The 23,120-nt window shown below is 37.2% G+C and overlaps 3 protein-coding genes across 3 annotated transcripts in view; 1 reads left to right on the top strand and 2 right to left on the bottom strand.

Annotated features, from left to right (window-relative positions):
- LOC139154299 (uncharacterized) overlaps positions 1-23,120 on the top strand; it is a 1,065,525-nt gene that overhangs the window by 108,253 nt on the left and 934,152 nt on the right. The window lies entirely within an intron of this gene.
- LOC139153173 (vomeronasal type-2 receptor 26-like) lies at positions 1,923-12,579 on the bottom strand. Its single transcript, XM_070726804.1, has 6 exons — positions 12,452-12,579; positions 10,716-11,007; positions 7,806-8,669; positions 5,276-5,503; positions 3,800-3,926; positions 1,923-2,851 (listed from the first exon to the last, which is right to left on the bottom strand). Exons 1-6 carry the CDS (start codon positions 12,577-12,579, stop codon positions 1,923-1,925), a joined length of 2,568 nt encoding a protein of 855 aa, XP_070582905.1.
- On the bottom strand, positions 16,558-22,581 carry LOC139153183 (vomeronasal type-2 receptor 26-like). The gene is made up of 6 exons (XM_070726819.1): positions 22,562-22,581; positions 21,896-22,187; positions 20,523-21,383; positions 19,565-19,792; positions 18,876-19,002; positions 16,558-17,450 (listed from the first exon to the last, which is right to left on the bottom strand). Exons 1-6 carry the CDS (start codon positions 22,579-22,581, stop codon positions 16,558-16,560), a joined length of 2,421 nt encoding a protein of 806 aa, XP_070582920.1.

Genomic DNA, 23,120 nt, shown 5'->3' on the forward strand with positions numbered 1-23,120 from the left:
ATAACCAAGTGGAAACAGAATTTTATAAAACTTGGGATAAAGTTTATAATTGGTGGAATGCAAAAAGGATAATTAAAGATATTAAAATAAAGCATGGAATAGTTAAATTTACTAGGTTGAATTATATAGATAGATAAGCTTATTTTTACTAATTGATTTTAATTATTTTAATTATAACTATATAATGACTAGAAAGTATTCAAAAGTTTAGATTTTTATGTTATTATTGTATACAAAGAGGTATTTTATTGACAAGTTTACCTTTCTGTATTGATCTAAACTAGAATTAGTCTTTTTTCTGTATTAAGAAAACTTCTATACTCCTTTACATGTTAAATGTTGCCTGTTTTGTTTTGTTTTACATTTTAAAAAATCAATAAAAATATTTTTGTAGCTCCTTTACATGTTAAATGTTGCCTGTTTTGTTTTGTTTTACATTTTAAAAAATCAATAAAAATATTTTTTTAAAAAAATAACATAATATAAGTATAAAGTAGAGATAAAAAAGATAAAAAGACATTAGGACAGGAACGGTAGGCACAAAGGTACACTTATGTATGCCCCTTACAGACCTCTTAGAAAAGGGGAGAGGTCTATTGTAGCTAATGTAAGGTTGAAGATTTTGGGATTGGAGGAAGAAACAACAGAGTCCTGTAGTGAATTCTAGGCGTTGACCACTCTATTGGTGAAATCGTATTTTCTGCAGTCTAGTGAGGAAGAGTGGAGGACTCTTCTTGTGAAAATAGGCAGAGAAATTTGAGTTCCCCAAACCCAAAAGGCAACAATCTCATGTAAGTACAGCATGTAAATATAACATTGTGTCTATCGGCAAATAACAACTTTACTCTTCCCATTCCACTGTTCCATCCCCCCTTATGTAACACCTTGGCATTCTATTCTGGTGATTTCCAACTTGGAAATTCCCTAGAAATTTATATCATTTCTGACATCTTCACAATTTCTCTATTGAATGTCACCATGTTCCTTGCTCACACTCTCGCAGCATAACATCCTGTTATTTATCTTGTTTCTGTGAGAACAGAGAAATAGAAAGCTGACATGCAAAAACTACATTTTGGTAATACAATATAATATGTCATAAAGATGGTTGCACCATTGCTCTTATTACATTCCTTATTCTTACAACAATATCCATCTGTCACAAATATTTATATAAATTTAATGAATAAATTTTATAAATATCGATAAATTTGATACATTTATTCATTAATTCATGTCTGTAACCTGGCACTAAATGATACATACAATGTAGAATTACTCCTTGACTTGCCGCCTTTTTAAAAATTTATTTATTCATTCATTCATTCATTCATTCATTCATTCATTCATTTATTTATTTATTTGACTTCTATGCCATCCTTCTCAACCGACACTCAGGGTAGCAAATAAAATAATAAATACAGTACAAGTGAATATAAATCTAATATTAAAATATTACAACTTAATAATTCTAAAAACCCATTTATCCTAATACAATCATCCCTCATTCATCCCACTATCCAAATTCTGCAGGCCAGACTGATCCGATAGTTGTCTTTTCTCTGTTAATACTTTCTTGATATACACATGACTGCATCCTTAGAACACACAAAAGGAGAAAGGAAAAATTGAAAGGATTCAATGAATTCCATTCTATTTTAATATTTTAGCTTCCAAGTTGGATTTCATAGATGTTGTTGTTAAGACAGAAACTAAATGTTTACTGATTTTACTCAAATTTATATCCTGCTTTCTCTTCAAGTCATATACTGTATGTAAATAAATTTCATAGTCCAGAGGAATGGACTAACTTGCACATTAGGAAACATATTTAACTGTATAATCTTCAAAGTTTGGCTAAATTTAAATAATTTTGCATAGATTACTTGGATACTCATATGCTACATTTATACGTGACAATGTTATTGGTAAATGATATTTACATGACTTAATTTCTTTTTATTAATCAATTGTTCTCTGTTGTTCAACTCTGGCCTTAGCACAATGATGAAGCACTTTGGGAAGAAGATACATCCCAATAAGGCAGCACTGGAAGACAAAATGGAGAAGATCTCCACAGCCACCATGGCTTTCCCTCTAGTGCTCTGGTAGGTTGCCACAAAGGAGAACCAGACACTACAAAAAGCCAACATACTGAAAGTAATAAATTTGGCTTCATTAAAACTGTCAGGTAAATTACGGGCAAGGAATGCCACAACAAAGCTAGCAGTAGCCAAGAAGCCCAGGTAGCCCAGGACACAATAAAACATGACAATGAAACCTTCATTGCATTGCAGAATCATGGTTTTCGTAAGGGAATTCATGTCTAATTCAGGAAATGGAGGAAAGTTTGCCAACCATGCAATACAGATGTTGGCTTGGAAAAGAGAGCAGGAAAGAACAATAAAAAGGGCCAAGCTTTTTCCTACCCATTTCCTCATCTTGGAGCCTGGTTTGGTGGCCATGAAAGCCATAACCACAGTGAGAGTTTTGGCTAAAATACAAGAAACAGCCACTGAAAAGATAATAACAAAAGTTGGTTGCCGAAGACAACAGATAACTTTCCCTGGTTGAACAAGAAATAACAAGGAAGAAAGAAAGCAGAGCAGAAGTGTCACAAGGAGAACGTAAGTGACATCCCGATTGTTGGCTTTAACTATGGGAGTATCTTTGTACTTCATAAAGGTTCCAAGAATCCAGACTGTAATCACAGCAAAAGCAACAGCAGTTGAGGCTAAAGAAATCCCTAATGTTTCTTCAAAGGAGAGGAAACTCATTGTTTTGTTCAGGCATCGATCTTGCTCCTTGCTTGGATACTGATTTTCAGGACATTTGAAACAATCTTCCATCTCTAGAGTAAAAGTAAAAGAAACAAAAGTCAGATTTCTTATTATTTACTTTTGGAAATACAGAGAGAAGCTGTCTCATCACTTGCCTTTGTAATATCACACTTGGAACATTGCATCAAGTTTTGGTTGCCGCAATATAAAAATGATGTTGATTCTTTACTAGGATAGGATAGGGTAGGGTAGGGTAGGGTAGGGTAGGGTAGAATAGAATAGAATAGAATAGAATAGAATAACAGAGTTGGAAGGGACCTTGGAGGTCTTCTAGTCCAACCCCCTTCTTAGGCAGGAAACCTTATACACTTCAGACAAATGGTTATCCAATCTTTTCTGGAAAACTTCCAGTGTTGGAGCATTCACAACTTCTACAGGCAAGCTGTTCTACAGATTAATTGTTCTAACTGTCAGGAAATTTCTCCTTAGTTCTAAGTTGTTTCTCTCCTTGATTAGTTTCCACCCATTGTTTCTCATTCTACCCTCAGGTGCTTTGGAGATTAGTTTGACTCCTTCTTTGTGGCAATCCCTTAGATATTAGTCCAACTAATAAATATATAAGTCCAATTAATAAATATTGCAACACTAAAAATACTGCAGAGAAGAACAACAAATATAATTATTAGAGGACTGGAAAATAAGAACTATGGGTGACATAATAGCGGTGTTCCAATATCTAAGTGGGATACCCAGATACTGCCTACTTTGGAAACCACTGGTCTAGATTAATGGGTCTCAATCTTTACCATGGATTTCCTTTTGTGCCATGGACCACAAAAATTAACTTTTTAAATAATAACTTTTCTTCAGGCTTTTGTGGACCCTCTGTGATAACATTGTACCCCTACGCCCAGGAATCTGCAGACCACAGGTTGAGAACCACTGGTCTAGTTAAATGCCCAGCATGATGATTTATTAATTCTGATGCATATATTAGTTTTAAAAATCAGTCAACTGACCCATCTTGTCTGAAATCTTTCCTCTTGGACATGGAGCACAGTCATAGCAGCAAAATGTTCCCCCTTCCATTCTTCTTTTCCAATATCCCGCTTGACAATACTCATTGCAAAGAGAAATGGGAAGAGCCTGAAAATAACATGAACATGATTTAATAAGAAGAGGACAGGCTTTCATTCCTTTATTCATCTGTAAACAAAGTAAACTGCATATCTCTTTAAAAAGTCTATGAAGCTCTTGTACCAGTGGTGGGTTTCAGCAGATTTTGACAAGTTGTGGAAAACTGGTAGCAGAAATTTTGAGTAGTTTGGAGAACCAATAATGAAAATTTTGAGTAATTTAGAGAACTGGTAAACACTATCTCTGATTGGCCTGACACCCATCTATTCTCTGCCTCCCAAATCCCAGCTGATCAGGAGGAAATAGCGATTTTTGGTAATCTTCCCCTTGCGTAGGGAGGGAATGGAGATTTTGTAGTATCCTTCCCCCAGAGTGTGGGTGGTGGTGGAAATTTTACAGTATCCTTCCCCTGCCACACCCACCAAGCCACACCCACCAAGTCAGAGCACACTCAGCAATCCATATTTACTAAACCAGTAGTAAATTTTTTTGAAACCCACCATTGTGCTGTCCATATGCACAAATTCTGCATGAATAGTTTTAGATCATTTTATTTTCAAAATAAAATAATATGCTGCACTATGTGTCCAGCATTGAGGAAATGAAGAGATTCAGACAGTTCAAAATTCTCTACAAGCATCTGACCAACTAACAGTCGGGAGAAATGAGTGGGAGATAAGAAAGACATTCAAGTCAGGTTGGACTTATTTCTCTTGCGGGCACATAGGGATTCATGACTTATGATGTGTTTGACCGCTCCCTTAGGCTCAGTCTAGTCATTTCCTAGACTAAGTCTGCATTAATTCTGTTGAATGCTGATGAGATTACATTGCATAGAAAAAATTCAGGTCTCTAATGAACAAAATGACAACATCTATTTAAAGTATCGTATTTTTTTCTTTCTGGAGTATAAGACACACCAAAGTATAAGATGCACCTTAATTTGTGGGGAGGAAAATAAGAAAAAAGATGATTGGCAGGTGGATTGTGCTCCTGGAATACGCCCCAATCAGTTGTTCGCAGAGGTGAATTTTAGCAACAGGTTCATGGTTGTGAGCTCTGTGCCTGCTCCCCCCCTTTTTTCCTCTCTGAAACCTTCATTTTAGAGGCTTCTTTTCTCAAGTTCCATTTGAGAGGCTTGTTTCCTGAAGCTTCATTTGCGACACTTCTTTTCTGAAACTTGGTTTGAGATGCTTCTTTTCTGAAGTTCTATTTTAGAGGTTTATTTTCTGAAACTTTGTTGGGTGAGGCTGGGCGAAGCTACATTCAAAGTATAAAACACACAAATTTTCACCCTTATTTTTGGAGGAAAAAGGTACGTCTTATGCTCCAAAAACACAGTATATTATTGGTCCTACCTGGTTAAAGCTTTTGTGCCATTCAATTCTGTTTTTGTTAATTGTCAATTGGAATCCATCTGAAGCACTGTGATCTAATCTTCCAACTTTCACTTTCTTGAATGATTTGTTTGGAAAAGTGATCATGTTGATGATGTCAAATCCTCCTGTTACTTGCCTTTTGTTATTAAAAAAAACTCTTTCTTCAGCTGAGTTATTAAACGATATGTATTGAAGAAATGGATGGAGCTGTTTCAAAAAATAGTAAAAAATAGTGATGTGTAAACCAATGAAATAAGTCATCCCAACTGGATTTTGTTTCACTTGAAGATATTTTGTTTCTCATCCATGGAAATTTGTCAGTTCTGACTGAATGGTGAAAAATGCAAGGATTTTATAGTCCTTGCAGCCATCAAGTTATTAGCATTCTCTCTGAAAATCCTTAAGACTCTGAAGAAGAACTGAAGAAGCTTCTTGGATGAGAGGTGAAATGTCTTCAAGAAAAAAATAAATAAACTGCCTTTTGAAAAAGTACCTTTTGGACAACGATGATCTGGATGACTGAGAATCTCCATATTTTCCCATATTCCAGATATTTAATACACATTTGTCTATGAAAGACCAATTAGGTTGATATGTTAAGAGGGACATATGTGTCTTCAAGTTAGTTTTGACAAGCTTTTTTGACACAATTTGCTCTCCTAGGCCTGAGAGAAAATAATTAGCAAGCACAGCTGACTTTGTGCCTAAACTGGGACTTGAACTCCTGGTTTTTTGGCTTGGTGTCCTAATCATTACACCGTATGATAAAGGATGTTGAGACTCTAGAAAGAGTGCAGAGAAGAGCAACAAAGATGATTAAGGGACTGGCAGCTAAACATATGAAGAATGGTTGCAGGAACTAGTTTGATGAAAAGAAGGATTAGGGGAGACATGATAGCAATGTTCCAATATCTCTAGGGTTGCCACAAAGAAGAGGGAATCAAACTATTCTCCAAAGAAACTGAGGGTAGAACAAGAAGCAATGCGTGGAAACTAAACAAGGAGAGAAGCAACTTATTTTATTTATTTTATTTATTTATTTTAGTGGATTTGTATGCCGCCCCTTTCCAAGGACTCGGGGTGGCTCACAACATATATAAAGAGACAATAATAAAATCAATCCAATTAATACATAGAAAACAATTATTAAACTAAGGAGACACTTAGAACTAAGGAGAAATTTTCTGACAGTTAGAACAATTAATCAGTGACTCAGCTTCCCTCCAGAAGTTGTGAATGCTCCAACACTGGAAGTTTTTAAGCTCAAAGTCTACTGAGAGATACTGCTGACTACCCTGTGGTATGTCAGGGAGACTTGGAGCTATGCTAGCCAATTGAACCACTTCCACATGACCTGCCTGCATAGAATTCTGAGGATCCAGCAGCAGGATAAGGTGCCTGACACTGAGGTCCTGTCCAGAGCAGGCCTGCCATCAATTCCCACCCTGCTGATGAAAGCCCAGACATGCTGGGCAGATCATGTTGCTAGGATGCCAGACCATCACATCCCTAAACAGCTCCTCTATGGTGAGCTGTCTAAAGAAAAGTGATCACATGGGGGACAAAGGAAGTGTTACAAAGACACGTTGAAAGCCTCCTTCAAGTCCCTCGATATCAACACCACCTCCTGGAAAACCCTGGCACAAGATCGACCAATATGATGCAGGCTGATCCACCAAGGCTTCCAGACATCTGAGGTCAGAAGTACATTCAGAGCAGTAGAGAAGTGAGCACACCACAAAGTGCTCTGCCAGCGCTATCAATATGCTCCCGGTGGCGGGGGTGGGTGCACACAGGCATCTGGCACAGATGTGCACCCTCAGCATGAGATTTGACTTCTACTCATGCATGCAGAAGTGAAATCCCACACGAAGATGTTTGCATATGTGAGATTTTGGCAATTTTCACTGATTTCTTTGCTTCCGTGCATGTGCAAAAGCAAAAAAGCCCCCAAATTGCCTAAATCTCACGCATGCATGCATCCTTGCATGAGATTTCACTTGCTGCGCATGCACAGCAGCCAAATCTAACTCAGGGTCCATGGTTATGTATCAGGGCATGCAGCTGCGCAGGCATCACCATTTATACTAACTAATCGGCGATCCCAATCATACTGCCTGCGACCCATTACTGCTACAAAGCCAGGGCTGCAAATGCAAATGCTGTAGCAATGGTGCCCACACATGTCTGCTCAACATGTGGCAGAGCATTTAGTGCCCGTATAGGCCTTACCAGCCACCTTTGGTTACATCATGTACAGCCCACCACCCATTAGATATCAAGGTCCTTCTTGAAAATGATGGACAAACATCATCACTGAATATTTGTAAAACAACAGTGTGTGATGCTAAGGAGAAATATGAACACAATCCACTTGGTCCGGTTTGCTGACTGTGAAAGAATTGTGTATTGCTCATCTTTGTTGGGTGATCAAAACATGATTGATTCACTTAAATAGTAGCACTCCAGTTTTCAATGACGAAAAAAATGTGTTACATAGCGACATTACCTGCCAAGACTGGAGATCCTGGAGTTGAATGATCTTATCTGGGGTCATTTTTTGCCATCTTGATCTCCTTGATAGTAGGTTATGTAAAGAGTAAGCCACAGCATAGATGCTATTATAGATACTGTAACTATGACCAGTCATTTGCATCTCAAACAGAGGTCCAGGAAGACTGGCCAGATTCTCCTCTCCAGAGCATTTTTCATTATCCATTGTTAGCGATCCTGAATTAAGAAAGAAACAGTCAAATGCTTGCTCCCAAAACTCTTTGATGAATCCATCTTGGTGCCTCCAATGAGGTTTTATGATCTGAAGAAATGTCCTAAACCCCAGAAGTTCTTTTGACTGAATTTGAAAGGAAATGGCTCCATCAAACAAATGGAGATCAAAACTCTTTTGAATTCCTGTTAGTATAAAATCCATTTGACTTGTAATAATCCATACCTTTCTAAAGGATGCATTTTCCTTATTTTGAGGATCTCTAAAGAATATGAGAAATGTGAACCACACAAGAGTCAAAGTATCTCCATACATAATAAATGTACTTGCTTTACGATTGTTGAAGTGTTTATAAATGCTGGACATTGTATCAAAAAAATTATCCAAGTTATCCAGATGAGGCATACCAGGGATTTGTTGTATGAAGGCTGGACAGATTCCATTCTGGGAAAATATCCATTGTAGTTTCTGCAAAAATTGTTCGCCACTTTCATTCAGAGAAGCAAACAGTCCAATCCACTTCCATCCAAAATATTTAAGCAATTGGGTAATTCCAATATATAGGGGACCCTCATTTGGGGCCATAAAATAAAGTGAAGGTACCTTATTTCTAGAAAAACCTTCTGAGGGATATGAACCATATGTGAGCTAAAAGAAAGTATAAAGATTCTATATTTGAGAAGTTTCTATAAAGGGTGTCAAACTATTTTCCAAAGCAAGAAACTAACCAAGGAGAGAAGCAACCTAGAACTTAGGAGAAATTTCCTAACACTGAGACCAATCAACCAATAAAATAGTTTGACTTAAGAAGTTGTGGGTGTTCCATTACTGGATGCTTTGGAAAAACAAAGTGGACAATTTGCCTGAAATAGTATAGGATCTCCTGCTTGAGCAGGGAGTTAGAAGACCTCCAAGGTCCCTTCCAACTCTAGACAAATTCAAATCACCAGGACCAAATGGATTACACCCTAAGGTTCTGAAGGAACTGGAAGACAATGTCTCAGAAACACTGAACTATATTTTTCAAAGATCCTGGAGCACCGAGAAACTGCCGGGGGAATGGAAAAGAGCTGATGCAGTTCCCATCTTCAAAAAAGGAAAAAAAAATAGGTCCAGGAGACTACAGGCCTATCAGTCTGATGTTAATACCAGGGAAGATTTTGAAAAAGATAAACAAGCAATGAATCAATGAGCACCTGGGAAAAAACAAAATAATAACCAAAAGCCAACATGGGTTTGTCAAAAACAGATCGTGCCAAACTAATCTTATTGCATTCTTTGACAAAGTGACAAAATTCATGGATCAGAGGAATGCTGTTGATGTGATTTATTTGGAATTCAGTAAGGCATTTGACAAAGTAGACCATAACCTACTACTAGTTAAAGTAGAAAATGTGGGATGGACAGCAATACCACCAGATGGATTCAAAACTGGCCAACCAATCACACTCAGGTGTGGGCTGCCCCCTAAACAGGGGAGAACACCACTCCGGTAGGAAAAATGGAGCTGTGTGTGCAGTTCCAGCAAAAATGGAGGCCGTTCACAGGTGCAACTGGCAGGATTGTGGTGATTTCACTGTTTTTTAAAAAATAAAAGCTTGTGAAAATCGCCGAAATCTCCCTTGCGCAAGGATGCTTGCATGAGATTTTGGTTGCTATGCCACATGCCTGATAGCCCCAGCCAGCAGCAACAGTGGCTGCGGCAGCACTGGGCTCCGGCCACCTGGCCTGCTTCCCATGCTGTAGAACAGGACAAAGAAGCATTAGCAGTGCAAGCAGCAGTAAAGGTAGCGGAAAAAGAGACTGGTGGGGATGCGGAGGGGAATGGGGGCTGAACAAGTGATGGGAATGCAGAGGGAAAGGGGCAGGGGTAGCCGGAACAAGTGGTGGGGACATGGAGAGGAACGGGCAGGAGAAGAACAAGTAGCAGAGATGCAGAGGGCAATGAGTGGGGGGGCAGAGAGCAAGCTTTTGCCTCAGGGGGATGACTAGAAGTCTCTTACCTGTGCAGGTAGGAGGCCGGGAGGGAGAAGAAGGCTGAGCTGCAGCAGCAGCCATTTCTTATTGTTTTTGGGGCATTTCCGCGCAGGCGCAGAAGCAAAAAAATGCCAAAAATTGCCAAAATCATGCTCGTGAATTTTTGAGGAGCACATAAAGAGTTCTGGTAGTGCTGGGAAATGGCGACCCTTCACTGACTACACTCAGTGTGTAATGCTCAATGAAACTGCATCTACATGCAGGGATATATTCTGTGAAATATCACAAGGCTCTATTTTAGGCCCAGCAATAATAATAATAATAATAATAATAATAATAATAATAATAATAATAATAATAACAACAACAACAACAACAACAACAACAACAACAGAGTTGGAAGGGACCTTGGAGGTCTTCTAATCCAACCCACTGATTAGGCAGGAAACCCTACATTACTTCAGATAGACAGTTATCTAACAGTATCAATTTCTTGATTGATGATTATATGATACAATTTCTGGAGTTCAAACAAAGCACCTGAAGATGGAAGAGATTCTACTTTTACATTATGGAAACTAATGGATTTTCAAAGGCTGCAACTTCCTTATGGGGTTGTTATTTTGGGGAGTAAATTTAGGATTAGGAATCCCATGTACATTGCTTGAGCTTTGATCATTTAAAAAAGAAGAAAAGTCTCCCTGTTTCTCAACCAACCTGAGGTATTTTGTAGAATTCTATAATATCTGATATATGGATTGAAGTATCAGATTCAAGTCCTCCAAGGATGGCTATGAGATTTTTAGAAGAGCCACATTGATAGTTTGGGAAGAATCTATTTGATTTGAAAAGTAAGTCCAAGGTGGTCCGATAGGTCATTCTAGCACTATAGTAGCTGTCACAGATGTGGAAGCCTAGGGTAACATTGGGCAAGATTTGTAGATTCTCATTGATCTCCTTTATACCAAAGACCAAAGAAAGGACATGCTGGTAGAATTTTGTGATCATGCTGCAAAGAAGGAAAATGTAACACTTCAGTAAGAAAATTGGTTAAAGTCTCATATCCCCTGTAATTTTAATTTGATTCAGAAAACCTTTTTATATATATATTTCATAATAAGTATGACTATTGTATGGACTATTGTTAAGTATAACTTAACAAATAGTCCAAATTATTTAATGAAAATAAGTTTCTTGTTACACATTTCATTATCTTCAGCAAATTAAATGCATACATATTTTATAAAGAATTGGGTTTTAAGGCCAAGATCAGTGGAAAAGATATAACTCTGTGAGACAGATAGATGTGAAAATTTTCTGTTCCCAATGAATATATGCATATTGTTTTCAAAGATACATTATTTAAAATTGGAATTTTGTCCCAGTTCCTACATATTTTTCATTTTTTCCAAAAATTGGGTTGGCTAAAATTGTTTTCCCTCTTGTAATCATGGCTATTTTTATCCTTCTAGTAGTATGAATCACAATGCAGAATAGAATACAGAATACATAATAATAGAATTGGAAGGGACTTTGGAGGTCCAATCACCTGCTCAAGCAGGAAGTCCTATACCATTTCAGGCAACTGGCTATCTTAAATGCCTCCAGGTATGAAGCACCCACAACCTCTGAAGGCAAGATTCTATTCATCAAATCCCTAACCTTGATTTCTTCATAACCTAACTTGGAGAGTGGAGGCCAATAAATAAATAAATAAAATAAACTCATCTTTAGCAATTCTAAAAGCCTGATATGTTATGCAGTAGCACACAATATTCACATATTTATAGTTGGCAATTTGAATAGTGATGACCAGCATCTGAAAAAACAATTGGAGCAGAGTTGGTAACTTTAAATAAGGTAATTCTTAGCTACAGAAATATATAAGACAGGAAAACAACATAGTTTCTAACTATATAGTCAAGAAGACAGTATTTTTGTATGCCGCCCCGAGTCTTCGGAGAGGGGCGGCATACAAATCTAAGTAATAAATAAATAAATAAATAAATTTTTGTGGGTGCTTATTATGGAACAAAGATAGAAAAGAAGAACCTGAAGTCTCATAAAAAGTTTCTCAGAAAAAAATATTTTACCTTATAGTAAATTTCCCCTGCATGCACCAAGTATGACCTTTCTTCACGTTTACAAATTAGAAGTTCTAAAACACTTCCCAAATTAAACTCTACACAGTCATTGTGTGCATTTTTAAATTTTTTTTAGAAAAAGAATAGAAGTTCAAAATCTCACTTTGTCTGGAGTTACACATTCTAGGAAAACCTGGGAGATAAATAGGTTGTGTAAGGTCTTTATTTGTTTTCTTTGAGCCTCTTGTTATTCATAGATACACATGCTGTTATTTGTTATCTGGTCTTTGTTAACTTTTTGTTATCTGTTATTTTTGTTATACCCATGGCAACTGACAAGAAGCAATTTAACATTAGACACTTGCTTACTTTGGAATGTTAAACAGCTTTTGAGATGGATATTCTTCAAACAACTGCTTGTTGAAAATGTATATGATTTGAGAAGTCATCCCACCAATGAGAATATCACCTGGCTGGTACCATTCGTATGGAACCATAATAGGATCTGCATGACAGTTTAGAGTATTCACTGGATATATGATCAATGAAAATATCAGAAGGAACAACATAGCAGCAGCAAAAAATTCTTCTAAAAGCTGTGTTCTCTGTATTAACCAAGACAGATTACTTAACTTAGCAAAGTGTCTTTTCTCTCTTTTAAAAAAAAAATATTTTATTATTTTTTTTTGCATAATGACAGTACAAAAGAGAAAACAAACATCGAACATAAAAGAATGGTTCTAGACATCCCCTCTCTTTGTCAGAAGTTGTTTTCAGAGTTTTAAAGCCTATATTAAATATATACATCTACAACATTTCCAAGACATTCTTCGCATGGCATACTTATCTATTATTTATACTATTGTGTTCCATTCACTTTATTGATTCAATTTTAGATTATTCTTTCTATTTGCATATAATTTAGTTGCATATGTTGTTTCCCTTTTCCAACCAGTTATAGAATTTGTCCCATATTATGTAATACTCTGATTATTCCTGCCCTTTTGTCATCATGCCCATCTCTGCACATTCAATAAATTTTCCAATTACCACTTTTTTTAGGGATTATTTCACTAAGTAAAGTACCTTTTCTCGTGTTTCTTAAGGGAAAATTATCAAAAAAAAATTTGCTTTAGCAGAAATGCAATTTGAGTATTGACTGACTGACTGACTGACTGTGATTTCCAGAACTCATATCTTGCAGTTTTCTAATAAAATGAAAAACAAATACCAGAAGAAATAAACTTGAGTAGCTTGCTTATCTCTTCCAAACACCCTATAGAACTGTGGTTAGTTTATAACATATTTGTGGTTTGTTCTTATCTTCATCTTTAAATAAATCTCTGGAGTTTTGAGTAGGGAGACAAATTATATTGATTTGGACAATTCCAGGGAGAATTAATTACCTACTCAACCTTTTCACACTGACTCCTCTTACCTTTGTCAAATATTAGGTAGTAGTCAATTGAAAACTTATTTGAATAATTAAACAAAAATAATAAATAAATTTTACTTAGTTCAGAATGCAAATATATTTGCGGGTATATGGATTTGTGTCCAAGAACACCAATCAATCCACATAATTTCCCTTTATACCTGCCCTTCAATCATTTAACCCTACTGATCAGTTTGGGTCATATGTGACCAAAAATGAAGTTTGAGACCCTGTAAATAATTTTCCTTGCATATCTGAAACTTGAAATTACATGACCTTGTGTCATTTGAGGAGTTCTTTCTATCAGTATTTTTTTTGGTTGCTTAGTTTTTTGCTGGGCGAAAAAACTTACACTTATTGTCAATGTTCCCTCTAATTTTTTTTCGGTGGGGCAGAAAAGTATAGTGTCTGAGTGGCAGTCCCTTTGGGACTGGGCGGCATAGAAGTATAAATAAATAAATAAATAAATGAATGAATGAATGAATGAATGAATGGGAAAAAAATTCCCTTCTTTTTTATTAAAAGAAATTAATAATAAAACAAAACCAAAATCTATTACTATATGGGTCCTTTTTACCATATCCTTTTAATCAAGAGTCACTTCTCTCTCTCTTTTGTTTCTCTTTCCTCTCATTCTCTGCCTCAATCATTTTCTCATTTCTCTTTTCTCCCCTTTTTGCTTTCATTTCTTTCTCTCTCTCCCTCTCTTTCTCTCTCTCTGTGTTTTCTTTCTCTCACACTCACTCACACTCTCTCTCTTTCTTGCTCTCTCTTTCTCTCCCCCCTCTTGCTCTCTCTTTTTCTCACTGTTTCTCTCTCCCTTTCTTTCTTTCTCTCTTGCTCTGTCTATTGCTCTCCGTCTCTCTAGCTTTCTCTCTCTCTTGTTCTCTTTCTCTCTCCTTTCTTCTCTCTCTCTCTTCCTCTCCTTTTTTCTCTCTCTCTTGCTTTCTTTCTCTCTCTTTCTCTCTCCCCTCCTTTCTCTCTCTCTCTCTTTCTCTCTTGTACACCACGCTGGCAATAGAGGGAGAAAGAGAGAGTGAGTGAGAGAGAGAGAGAGGAGAGAGTGGAAAGAGAGAGAGCAGAGAGTGGCTTGCTGGTCTGCAGCCCTGCATGGCCCCAGCACCAGACTCCACCATCACCTCCGCCCCCATCTGGCTCTCCAGCTAAGAGGCAGTGGGCTGCATCCACCCCTTTGCCCTCCCCGGCATCAACATATGATAGGAACTGGGATATGCCAGCGGGCAAGCCTGGGTGGCAGGTAGGCCTGGGCTGAGGGTGCCCATGGGGGTACCGGGATAGGGTGGCAGGCGGGCCTGGATGGCGGGCAGGCTGTGGGGTAACTGGCAGGCGGGCCGCATCAAGCTGGGGGCCAGGCCTGGGCTGTGGGGCAGCGGCGGAGGAACCGGGATAGGCTGGCGGGCGGGCCTGGGTGGTGGGTGGGCCATGACATATTCATTTTCTTTAAGACAGTTGTGTAATGTGAGCTACTGTATCTTTTAGTTTTTTGTGAAAAACTAAAAGATACAGTAACTCCAATTAATTATTTAATTATCTTAACTGATTATATCCATTCCATTTAAACTCAATATCCTTGAGAAAAAATAACTTTCATATGATACAATAAAAAAATATACCCTCTTCCTTTTTATGACCTTGGGACAATAGGATGGGACTGAGCATTTATTAGCCAGATGTCCTTCCTGATGCCACATGGAGTTCACAGCAGATGGAGTTCACAGTATATCTCTGAAGGACCATCCCATCTGCCCATCCATTGTTATGGGGGGAAACTTTGATTCCCCTCAGACAAGGTCTGCAACTTGGGTATCCTCCTGGATCCACAGCTGAGCCTTGATTATCATCTCTTGGCTGTGCCCAGGGAGAGCTTTGCCCACATTTGCCTGGTATACCAGTTGTGGCCCTACCTGGACCAGAAGGCTTTATGCACACTCACATCACTTACCATGTAAATTATTGCAATGCGCTCTACATGGGGCTACCCTTGAAGAGATTCAGAGACTGCAGATAGTCGAGGATGCAGCAGTGTGAACTGTCATGGGTGTATTTCAGTACACCCATATAATATCAACACTCTGCAAGCTGCACTGGCTACCAATTACTCTCCAGTCACAATTCAAGGTGTTGGTTATCACCTATAAAGCTCTACATGGCTTATGACCAAACTATTTATGGGACCGTCTCCTGACACATACCTCCCAGAGACCAATAAAATCACAAAGTGTTGGCCTCCTCCAGGACTTGTTGGCTAAGCAACGCAGGTTGGCGGGACCATGGGGGAGGGCTTTCCCTATGACTGCCTTGACTCTATGGAACCAACCTCCCCTCCAATAATAATAATAATAATAATAATGATAATAATAATAATAATAATAATAGTAATAATAATAATTTATTAGATTTGTATGCCGCCCCTCTCCAAAGACTCGGGGCAGCTCACAACAACATAAACAGTGTACAAACTCAATTTTAAAATACAATTTAAAACCCTTATAATAAAATAAAATAATCACACAACCAATCAAACCATACACCAGCCTTGACAATTGGGGTGTGTGTTAGTTTCCCCATGCTTGGCGGCAAAGTTGAGTTTTTAATAACTGTCTGTACTTCTCCCACCCTACTGGCCTTCCAAAAGCCTGTGAAGACTTGGGTTTGCTGGCAGACCTGGGAGCTGTGAATATTTACATCTGTCATGGCCAAATCATGTTGAATGGCATGCATGTGTGTTGTTTGGGTTGTTTGTACTGGGGTTCTATAATTGGGGTTTTATTGTTTTAATATTTATACTTGATTTCTTTTATTATTGTAATTGTATTTTTATATTGTTGTAAGGCACCCTGAATCCCATTGGGATTGGGCAGCATAGAAAACAAACAAACAAACAAACAAACAAACAAACAAACAAACATTGCCTATTTCTTAGGCAAGAAATATCTGCCACTAGCAGAACCTTCTAAATGAGAGATATGCATCTTCATCACAAGGCCATGAAGCTACTCTTTCACATGATTCAATAAATTCATTTTGTTAGTTGTTTCTTGGTGTTTAGTTCTGGCTTCAGCACAATGATGAAACATTTTGGAAAAAAGATACATCCCAATAACCCAGCGCTGGAGGACAAGATGGAGAAAATCTCCACAGCCACCATGGCTTTTCCATTGGTACTCAGATAGGTTGGAACAAAGGAGATCCACACACTGCAGAAAACCAACATGCTAAAAGTGATGAGCTTGGCTTCATTAAAGTTGTCAGGTAATTTACGGGCAAGGAAAGCCACAATGAAGCTGGCAATGGCCAAGAAGCCCAGATATCCCAGGACACAATAGAACGCAAAGATGGAGCCTTCATTGCATTGCAAAGTCATGGTTTCTGTAAGGGAATTCATGTCTAACTCAGGGAATGGAGGAGATGTTACCAGCCACAGAATGCAAAGACTTGCTTGAAGAAAAGAACCAGAAAGGACAATGGAAAGAGCCAATTTTTTCCCCACCCATTTTCTCATTGAGGAGCCTGGCTTAGTAGCCATGAAAGCTACAACCACAGTAATAGTTTTAGCTAACACACAAGAAACAGCAACTGAGAAGATGATGCCGAATGCTGGTTGTCGGAGAAGACAGGTTATTTTCCCTGGTTGACCAAGGAACAACAAGGAAGAGAAAAAGCATAGTAAAAGAGCAATAAGGAGAGTATAACTGAGGTCCCGATTGTTGGCCTTGACAATGGGGGTATCTCTACATCTAAGAAAAATTCCAAGCACATTAATTGTCATGAAGGAAAAGAAAACAGTAGCTGAGGCCAGACTGATTCCTAAAGGTTCTTGAAATGACAGGAAAGTCATGGTTTTATTAAGACATCGATCTTGTTCTTTGCTTGGATACTGATCCTCAGGACATTTGAAACAATCTTCTGTATCTGGATTTAAAAAAATCAAAATGAAACTCATTTACTTCCTATTTCTTTCTGAGATGTTTACTATTGTTTGAAAACTGATATTCCTTCCAATCCAAGTGGAATTTCTGAAATTTACAAAACTAGGAGCATTAAAGCAAAACTAATCTTCTTCATCAAATCTCTTTCAAATTTTTGCTGGATTTACTGTTTACTGTTAAGCACCATGTAATGTGGAAGAAAGAAATAGTTCTTGAAAATGTTCCATCAATAATATTCCTTGCAATATCTCGGTTACTAAATCTGGGTTTAGAAGAGAAAACTCTCCCTCCCCCACCTCTCTCTCTCTGTGTGTGTGTGTTACAGAATTATCCTATTCCTGTTTATTTATCCACTGTGAACTGCCGTTCTAAATATTTATTCATTTCAAAAGGGATTTTTTTTGTTCCATACCCTTATCTCAGTAGCCTCCTAAACCCTGATTATTTTGAAAGCTTCAATAAATCCATTAGACTATTTAGTCTATTTTAGATGAGTCATGTTATGAACTGGGCAACAAATGAACCCTTTGAAATTCTTACAGTTTGGTTCTGTTGTTCAAACATGGCTGAATGCAATGTGGAAGGAATATAAGTTCCATATGTTCCCATATATTCTTACAGCAAGATGTTATTTTCTTTTCCATAGGTCTCTTATACTGTTTGCATTTGATTGTTTTTCAGGAATTTTAGAGGAAGTAATTTTTTTGTAAGTTTAAGCAAGCTGATTTAAATGTTCCCCAATATAACTTTGCTTGTATACACAAATATCAAATATCAGCCAGTTCAGACTGGTTCAGGTGAACTGGTAGTGGAAATTTTGAGTAGTTCGGAGAGCCAGCTAAAACTACCTCTGGTTAGCCCTTTCCTTCCACCCCTGCCCTTCCCTCTCTTAAATTCCCTTGGGTTTTTCTAGCTGATTCACAGCAGAGCAGACTGCCGTGCCTCAGCTGAGTTAAACAACAACTCAGCTCACCAGCGCTAACACTGAGAGCAGTCTTTAAGTGCACGTATGAAGTGCATGTATCAAGTGCACATCACGAACAAAGCACACTCTCATAGAACCATTAGGAAAAGATTTGGAATCCCACCACTGATACATATCTATATGTTTCTCTCTCTCATCAGTTTTTTCCCCTCTTGTCATCTTTTATACTGTCATGTAAAGCTTTCGGATGACTGCCATGTAAAATTAAGTTTGTAAGTAGAGGTACCACTCTATTCTCAAATTTGACAAATTATTATTAAGTGAGATTTAACTAGATGCTATGTTTGTTCTTTGTTTTACAGGCTGGGAAACCTCATCTTTAGAAAGAAATAGATACATACATCCGAACAAACTAACTTTTTTGAGAAAATGATTTCTTTGCAACCGAATTGTCTCCAAAAATTGAAGGACTTCTTTACTGACCTATCTTGCTTGAAATCTTTCCCTGTTGACATGAAACACAGTCATAGCAGCAAAAAATGTTCTCTTCAGATTTTCTCTTCCAATATCCAAGGTGGCAGAGTTCATTGCACAGAGAAACTGGAAGAACCTTTCCATAACATGAAAAACAAATGCAGAGGTAATTTGTAAATGGTTATGCTTTTTCATTTGCTGACAATATAACAAATTAGACATTCTATAAAGAGAATTGTGGCTGGCAGAGATTATAACAAATTAGAAGGGATCTTGCCAGGGATGGGTTCTGGCTACTCCCGCTGCCTGTTCACTCAGGGCATATGCACAGTATTTTTTTAAAAAGTTCTGCACATGGGTACATGCACAATATTTTAAAAATGTTCTGTGCATGGGTGCCACGAGGAGAAGCAGTTCAGGGCATGGCATGTCTGGGTCATTGCCAGATCTAGCGACTTAGGCCACCAAATTAGTACTAGTTCTATAGAACCAGTCAGAACTGGAGGAGCCCATCTCTGGACCTTGCAGGTCATCTAGTCCAACCCCCTGCCCAAGCAGGAAACCCGTACATCTGCCTCTACCTAGGATCAAACTTACAACCTCCTGATTGTGAGGCAAGAGTTCTACCTATAGGCCACAGCAGGAGATTGGTTGGAGACATTTTAATTGAAATATTTTCCTCTAAAAAATGTACATACTTGGTTAAAACCTTTGTGCCATTCAATCATGTCTTCAATAATAATCAATTCATTTCCATCTGGAGCATTGGGATCTAATCTTCCAACTTTCCCTCTCTGAATGGAATTGTTTGAAAAAATGATTGTGTTGATGATGTCAAATCCTCCGACAATTTCCATCTTTTCATTAAAGGACACTGTTTCTCCTGCTGAGTTGTTGAAGGAAATGCTCTGCAGAAATGGGTGCAGCTACTTGGGGAAAAAAAGAAGAAACAGAGGAAGTTTAAATAATAGAGGGATAAAACATTTACCCTGCTTTCCAAATTTCTTAATGCAGTACCCTGCTTTCCAAATTTCTTAATGCAGCTTGATATGATAAATGCCGAGAATTATCACAGAGATGATTATTATATACAGTAAAGAACACAATGCTTTCATGGATAGAATATATATATATATGATTTGACACAAAAATATGTAACCCTTCCCTGGTGCAGAGCTGAAGGGATTGGATACTGTAGCCTAGAGGATAATTCTCTGACTTACAAAGCAAAGGTTGCAGGTTCAAGTCCCAGTGGGTATGGCTAGCTGATGAGGCCAAAATAAGGCCGAAATAGATCTATCCTAGTCTCCCTTAATTTTCAAATTCAGCAAAAAAACATGGGAGATATATATATATATAAATATATATGTATGTATGTATATGTGTATGTGTGTGTATGTATGTATATATATATATATATATATATATATATATATATATATATATATATATATATATATATATATATATATGTTAAATGTTTATAGCTGGAATTTTAAAATTAAGGGAGACCAGGATAGATCTATTTCGGCCTTATTTTGGCCTCATCAGCTAGCCATATATATATATATACACACATACACACAGCTAGCCATATATATATATATACACACATACACATATATATAAAACTTCACAGTTTTTTGACAACTTTACCTTAAAAGTTGGCAGATCTGTAATTAAGATTTTATCCACCAAGTTTTTACTCTGACTGGCTTCTTTTGATAGTAAGGCTTGCAAAGAATGAGCCACAATATATATACCATTATAGATGCTATAACTATGGCCTGTCATTTGCATATCAAAGAGAGGTCCAGGAAGACTGTCCAGATTTTCCTCACCAGTACATTTTCTTATGTCCATTGTTGGTATTTCTGGAGTAGACAAGAAACAGTCAAATGCTTGTTCCCAAAAGTTCTTTAGAAATCCATCTCTTTGTCCCCGAAAAGGTTTTATGCACTTCAGAAATTCTTTGAATGCTAGAACTTCACCTGAATGTATCTGAAAAGAAATGGCCCCATCAAACAATTGGAGATTCCACATCTTTAGACTTCCAGTGAGTATGAAGTCAACTTGACTTGTTGTAATCCATACCTTTCTAAGGGATGTGTTTAATTTATCTTCAGGATCACTTAGAAATATTGGTGATAGAAGCCAGAGAATTGTATAAGACTCTCCATAGAGAATAAATACATTTGTTTTAACGTCTGTGAGATGGATATACAAACTTTTCATTCTATCACTAAATGTATAGATGTCATCCAATGGAAGCAGCAGGGGAATTCTTTGTATGAAGGCTGGACAGATTCCATGCTGGGAAAGCATCTCCTGTATCTTCTTCAAAAAGTGTTCTCCACTCTCATTTTCAACAGCAAAGAGCCCAACCCATTTCCATCCAAAATGTTGAAGCAAATGGATAATTCCAATGTATACAGGACCCTCATTTGGTGCCATAAAATAAAAAGAAGATAATCTATTGATACAAAATTCTTTGGGGGGAAAAGATCCATATGGCAACTAAAAGAAAATAAAAGAATATTTATTAGAGGATTTGGATAATGTATTATGTTTTGTTTTGCCTGTTCCTCTTTGTGTATTACTTTAAAACCTTGTCAAAAATATTTGTTTAATCTGTTTAATTTATTTGGTTTGTCTTCTGTCTGTCTATCTATCTATCAATCGATCTATGTTTATTTATTATTTCATAATATTTCATGTTTCTAGACTGTCCATATACCTTACTGTTTATAAAATAATTCCAATGGATGATAATGTGGAAATGCAGTTGAATTTCAGCAGATGTCACTATTTTTTTCTAATTGGAACATGATCAAATACCAGCAGGTTTAAATTCATCTTCACCAGTGCAGGCTAATATTTTATTTTCAAACTTTTGTTAAATATCCAATCAGATTTGCTTCTAATCAATGTTTTTTTAAGAGAAACACATGAGAAGGTATATTTAAGAAGGCTCTAATTTTTTTTAACTAATTAAGAACAATAAAAATGCCCCCATTCCTTTGGCCCACCTGTGGAATTTTGTATAACTCTGCAATTTCTGCCATATGAGATGAAGTATCTGATCCAAGTCCTCCAATGATGGCCATGAGATTTTTTTCAAGTCCACATCTATAGTTCGGTAGAAATCTATCTGATTTGAAGAGAAGGTCCAAGGTGGTCCGATAAGTCAGCCTAGCATCATAGTAGCTGTCATAGATATGGAACCCAAGACTAATATTAGGTAAGATTTCCAGATTGTCATTGATTTCCTCGACAGCAAAAACCAAGGAAAGGACATGTTGATAGAATTTTGTAATTAGACTGCAAATAAAAATATTTTAGAAAATAATTTTGCAGTAAATAAATTTGTGGATCATCGAGAATAGTTTTTACTATTACTTAGGAATATTTCTTTACTAAATGTAGATTATAAGATAAATATAGCCTTAATAGCTGACACCTTCCACAAGACTTTGAAAACTCATCTATATTAAACAAAGTCATTCATTCTGACCAAAATGGATTCCTTGCCACAGGACAAATTAGAAACAATACCAGAACAGTCCTAAATATATAAGAATTTTATGAGGGGAAATAATGACAAACAACTGGCAATGGTCTTCCTGAATGTAAAATAAAAGAATCCAATAATTTATATTTGGATTTCTTAAAATACGGACAAATTTAAAATTTACAAATGTGTAAGACAAGGCATTGGCCCAGAATACCTATAGGACCATCTTCTACTGCATGAATCCCAGTGGCCGATTAGGTCCCACAGAGTCAGCCTTCTCCGGGTCCCATTAGATGACTAAACTATGTCATCTGCCATGACTCAGGGGAAGAGCTTTCTCTGTGGCGGCCTTGGCCCTCTGGAATCTACTGCCCTCGGAGATTCACACACCCCTCCTCACCTTCCACAAGACTTTATCTATGTTGCCATGCATGGGGTATCTGATGTATCCCTAGGCTAGTAAGATTTATGTATGGTTATGATTGGTTAATATTGTTGTTTTTTAATGATAAGGTTTTTAATCTTAGTTGTAATTATTGGATTTGTTATACATTGTTTACTGTTGCTGTGAGCCTCCCCCAGTCTTTGGAGAGGGGCGGCATACAAATCTAATAAATTGTTATTATTATTAATTATTATTAATCTAAACCCCCAATTTAAAAACAGTCATTTCTAGGCCACAAAAATACATTCCATTCAGCATACATTCATTCATATGCAGGGGCTGATGACTAGTGAGC

This window comes from Erythrolamprus reginae, chromosome Z (assembly GCF_031021105.1).
Source record: "Erythrolamprus reginae isolate rEryReg1 chromosome Z, rEryReg1.hap1, whole genome shotgun sequence".
Taxonomy (NCBI): domain Eukaryota; kingdom Metazoa; phylum Chordata; class Lepidosauria; order Squamata; family Dipsadidae; genus Erythrolamprus; species Erythrolamprus reginae.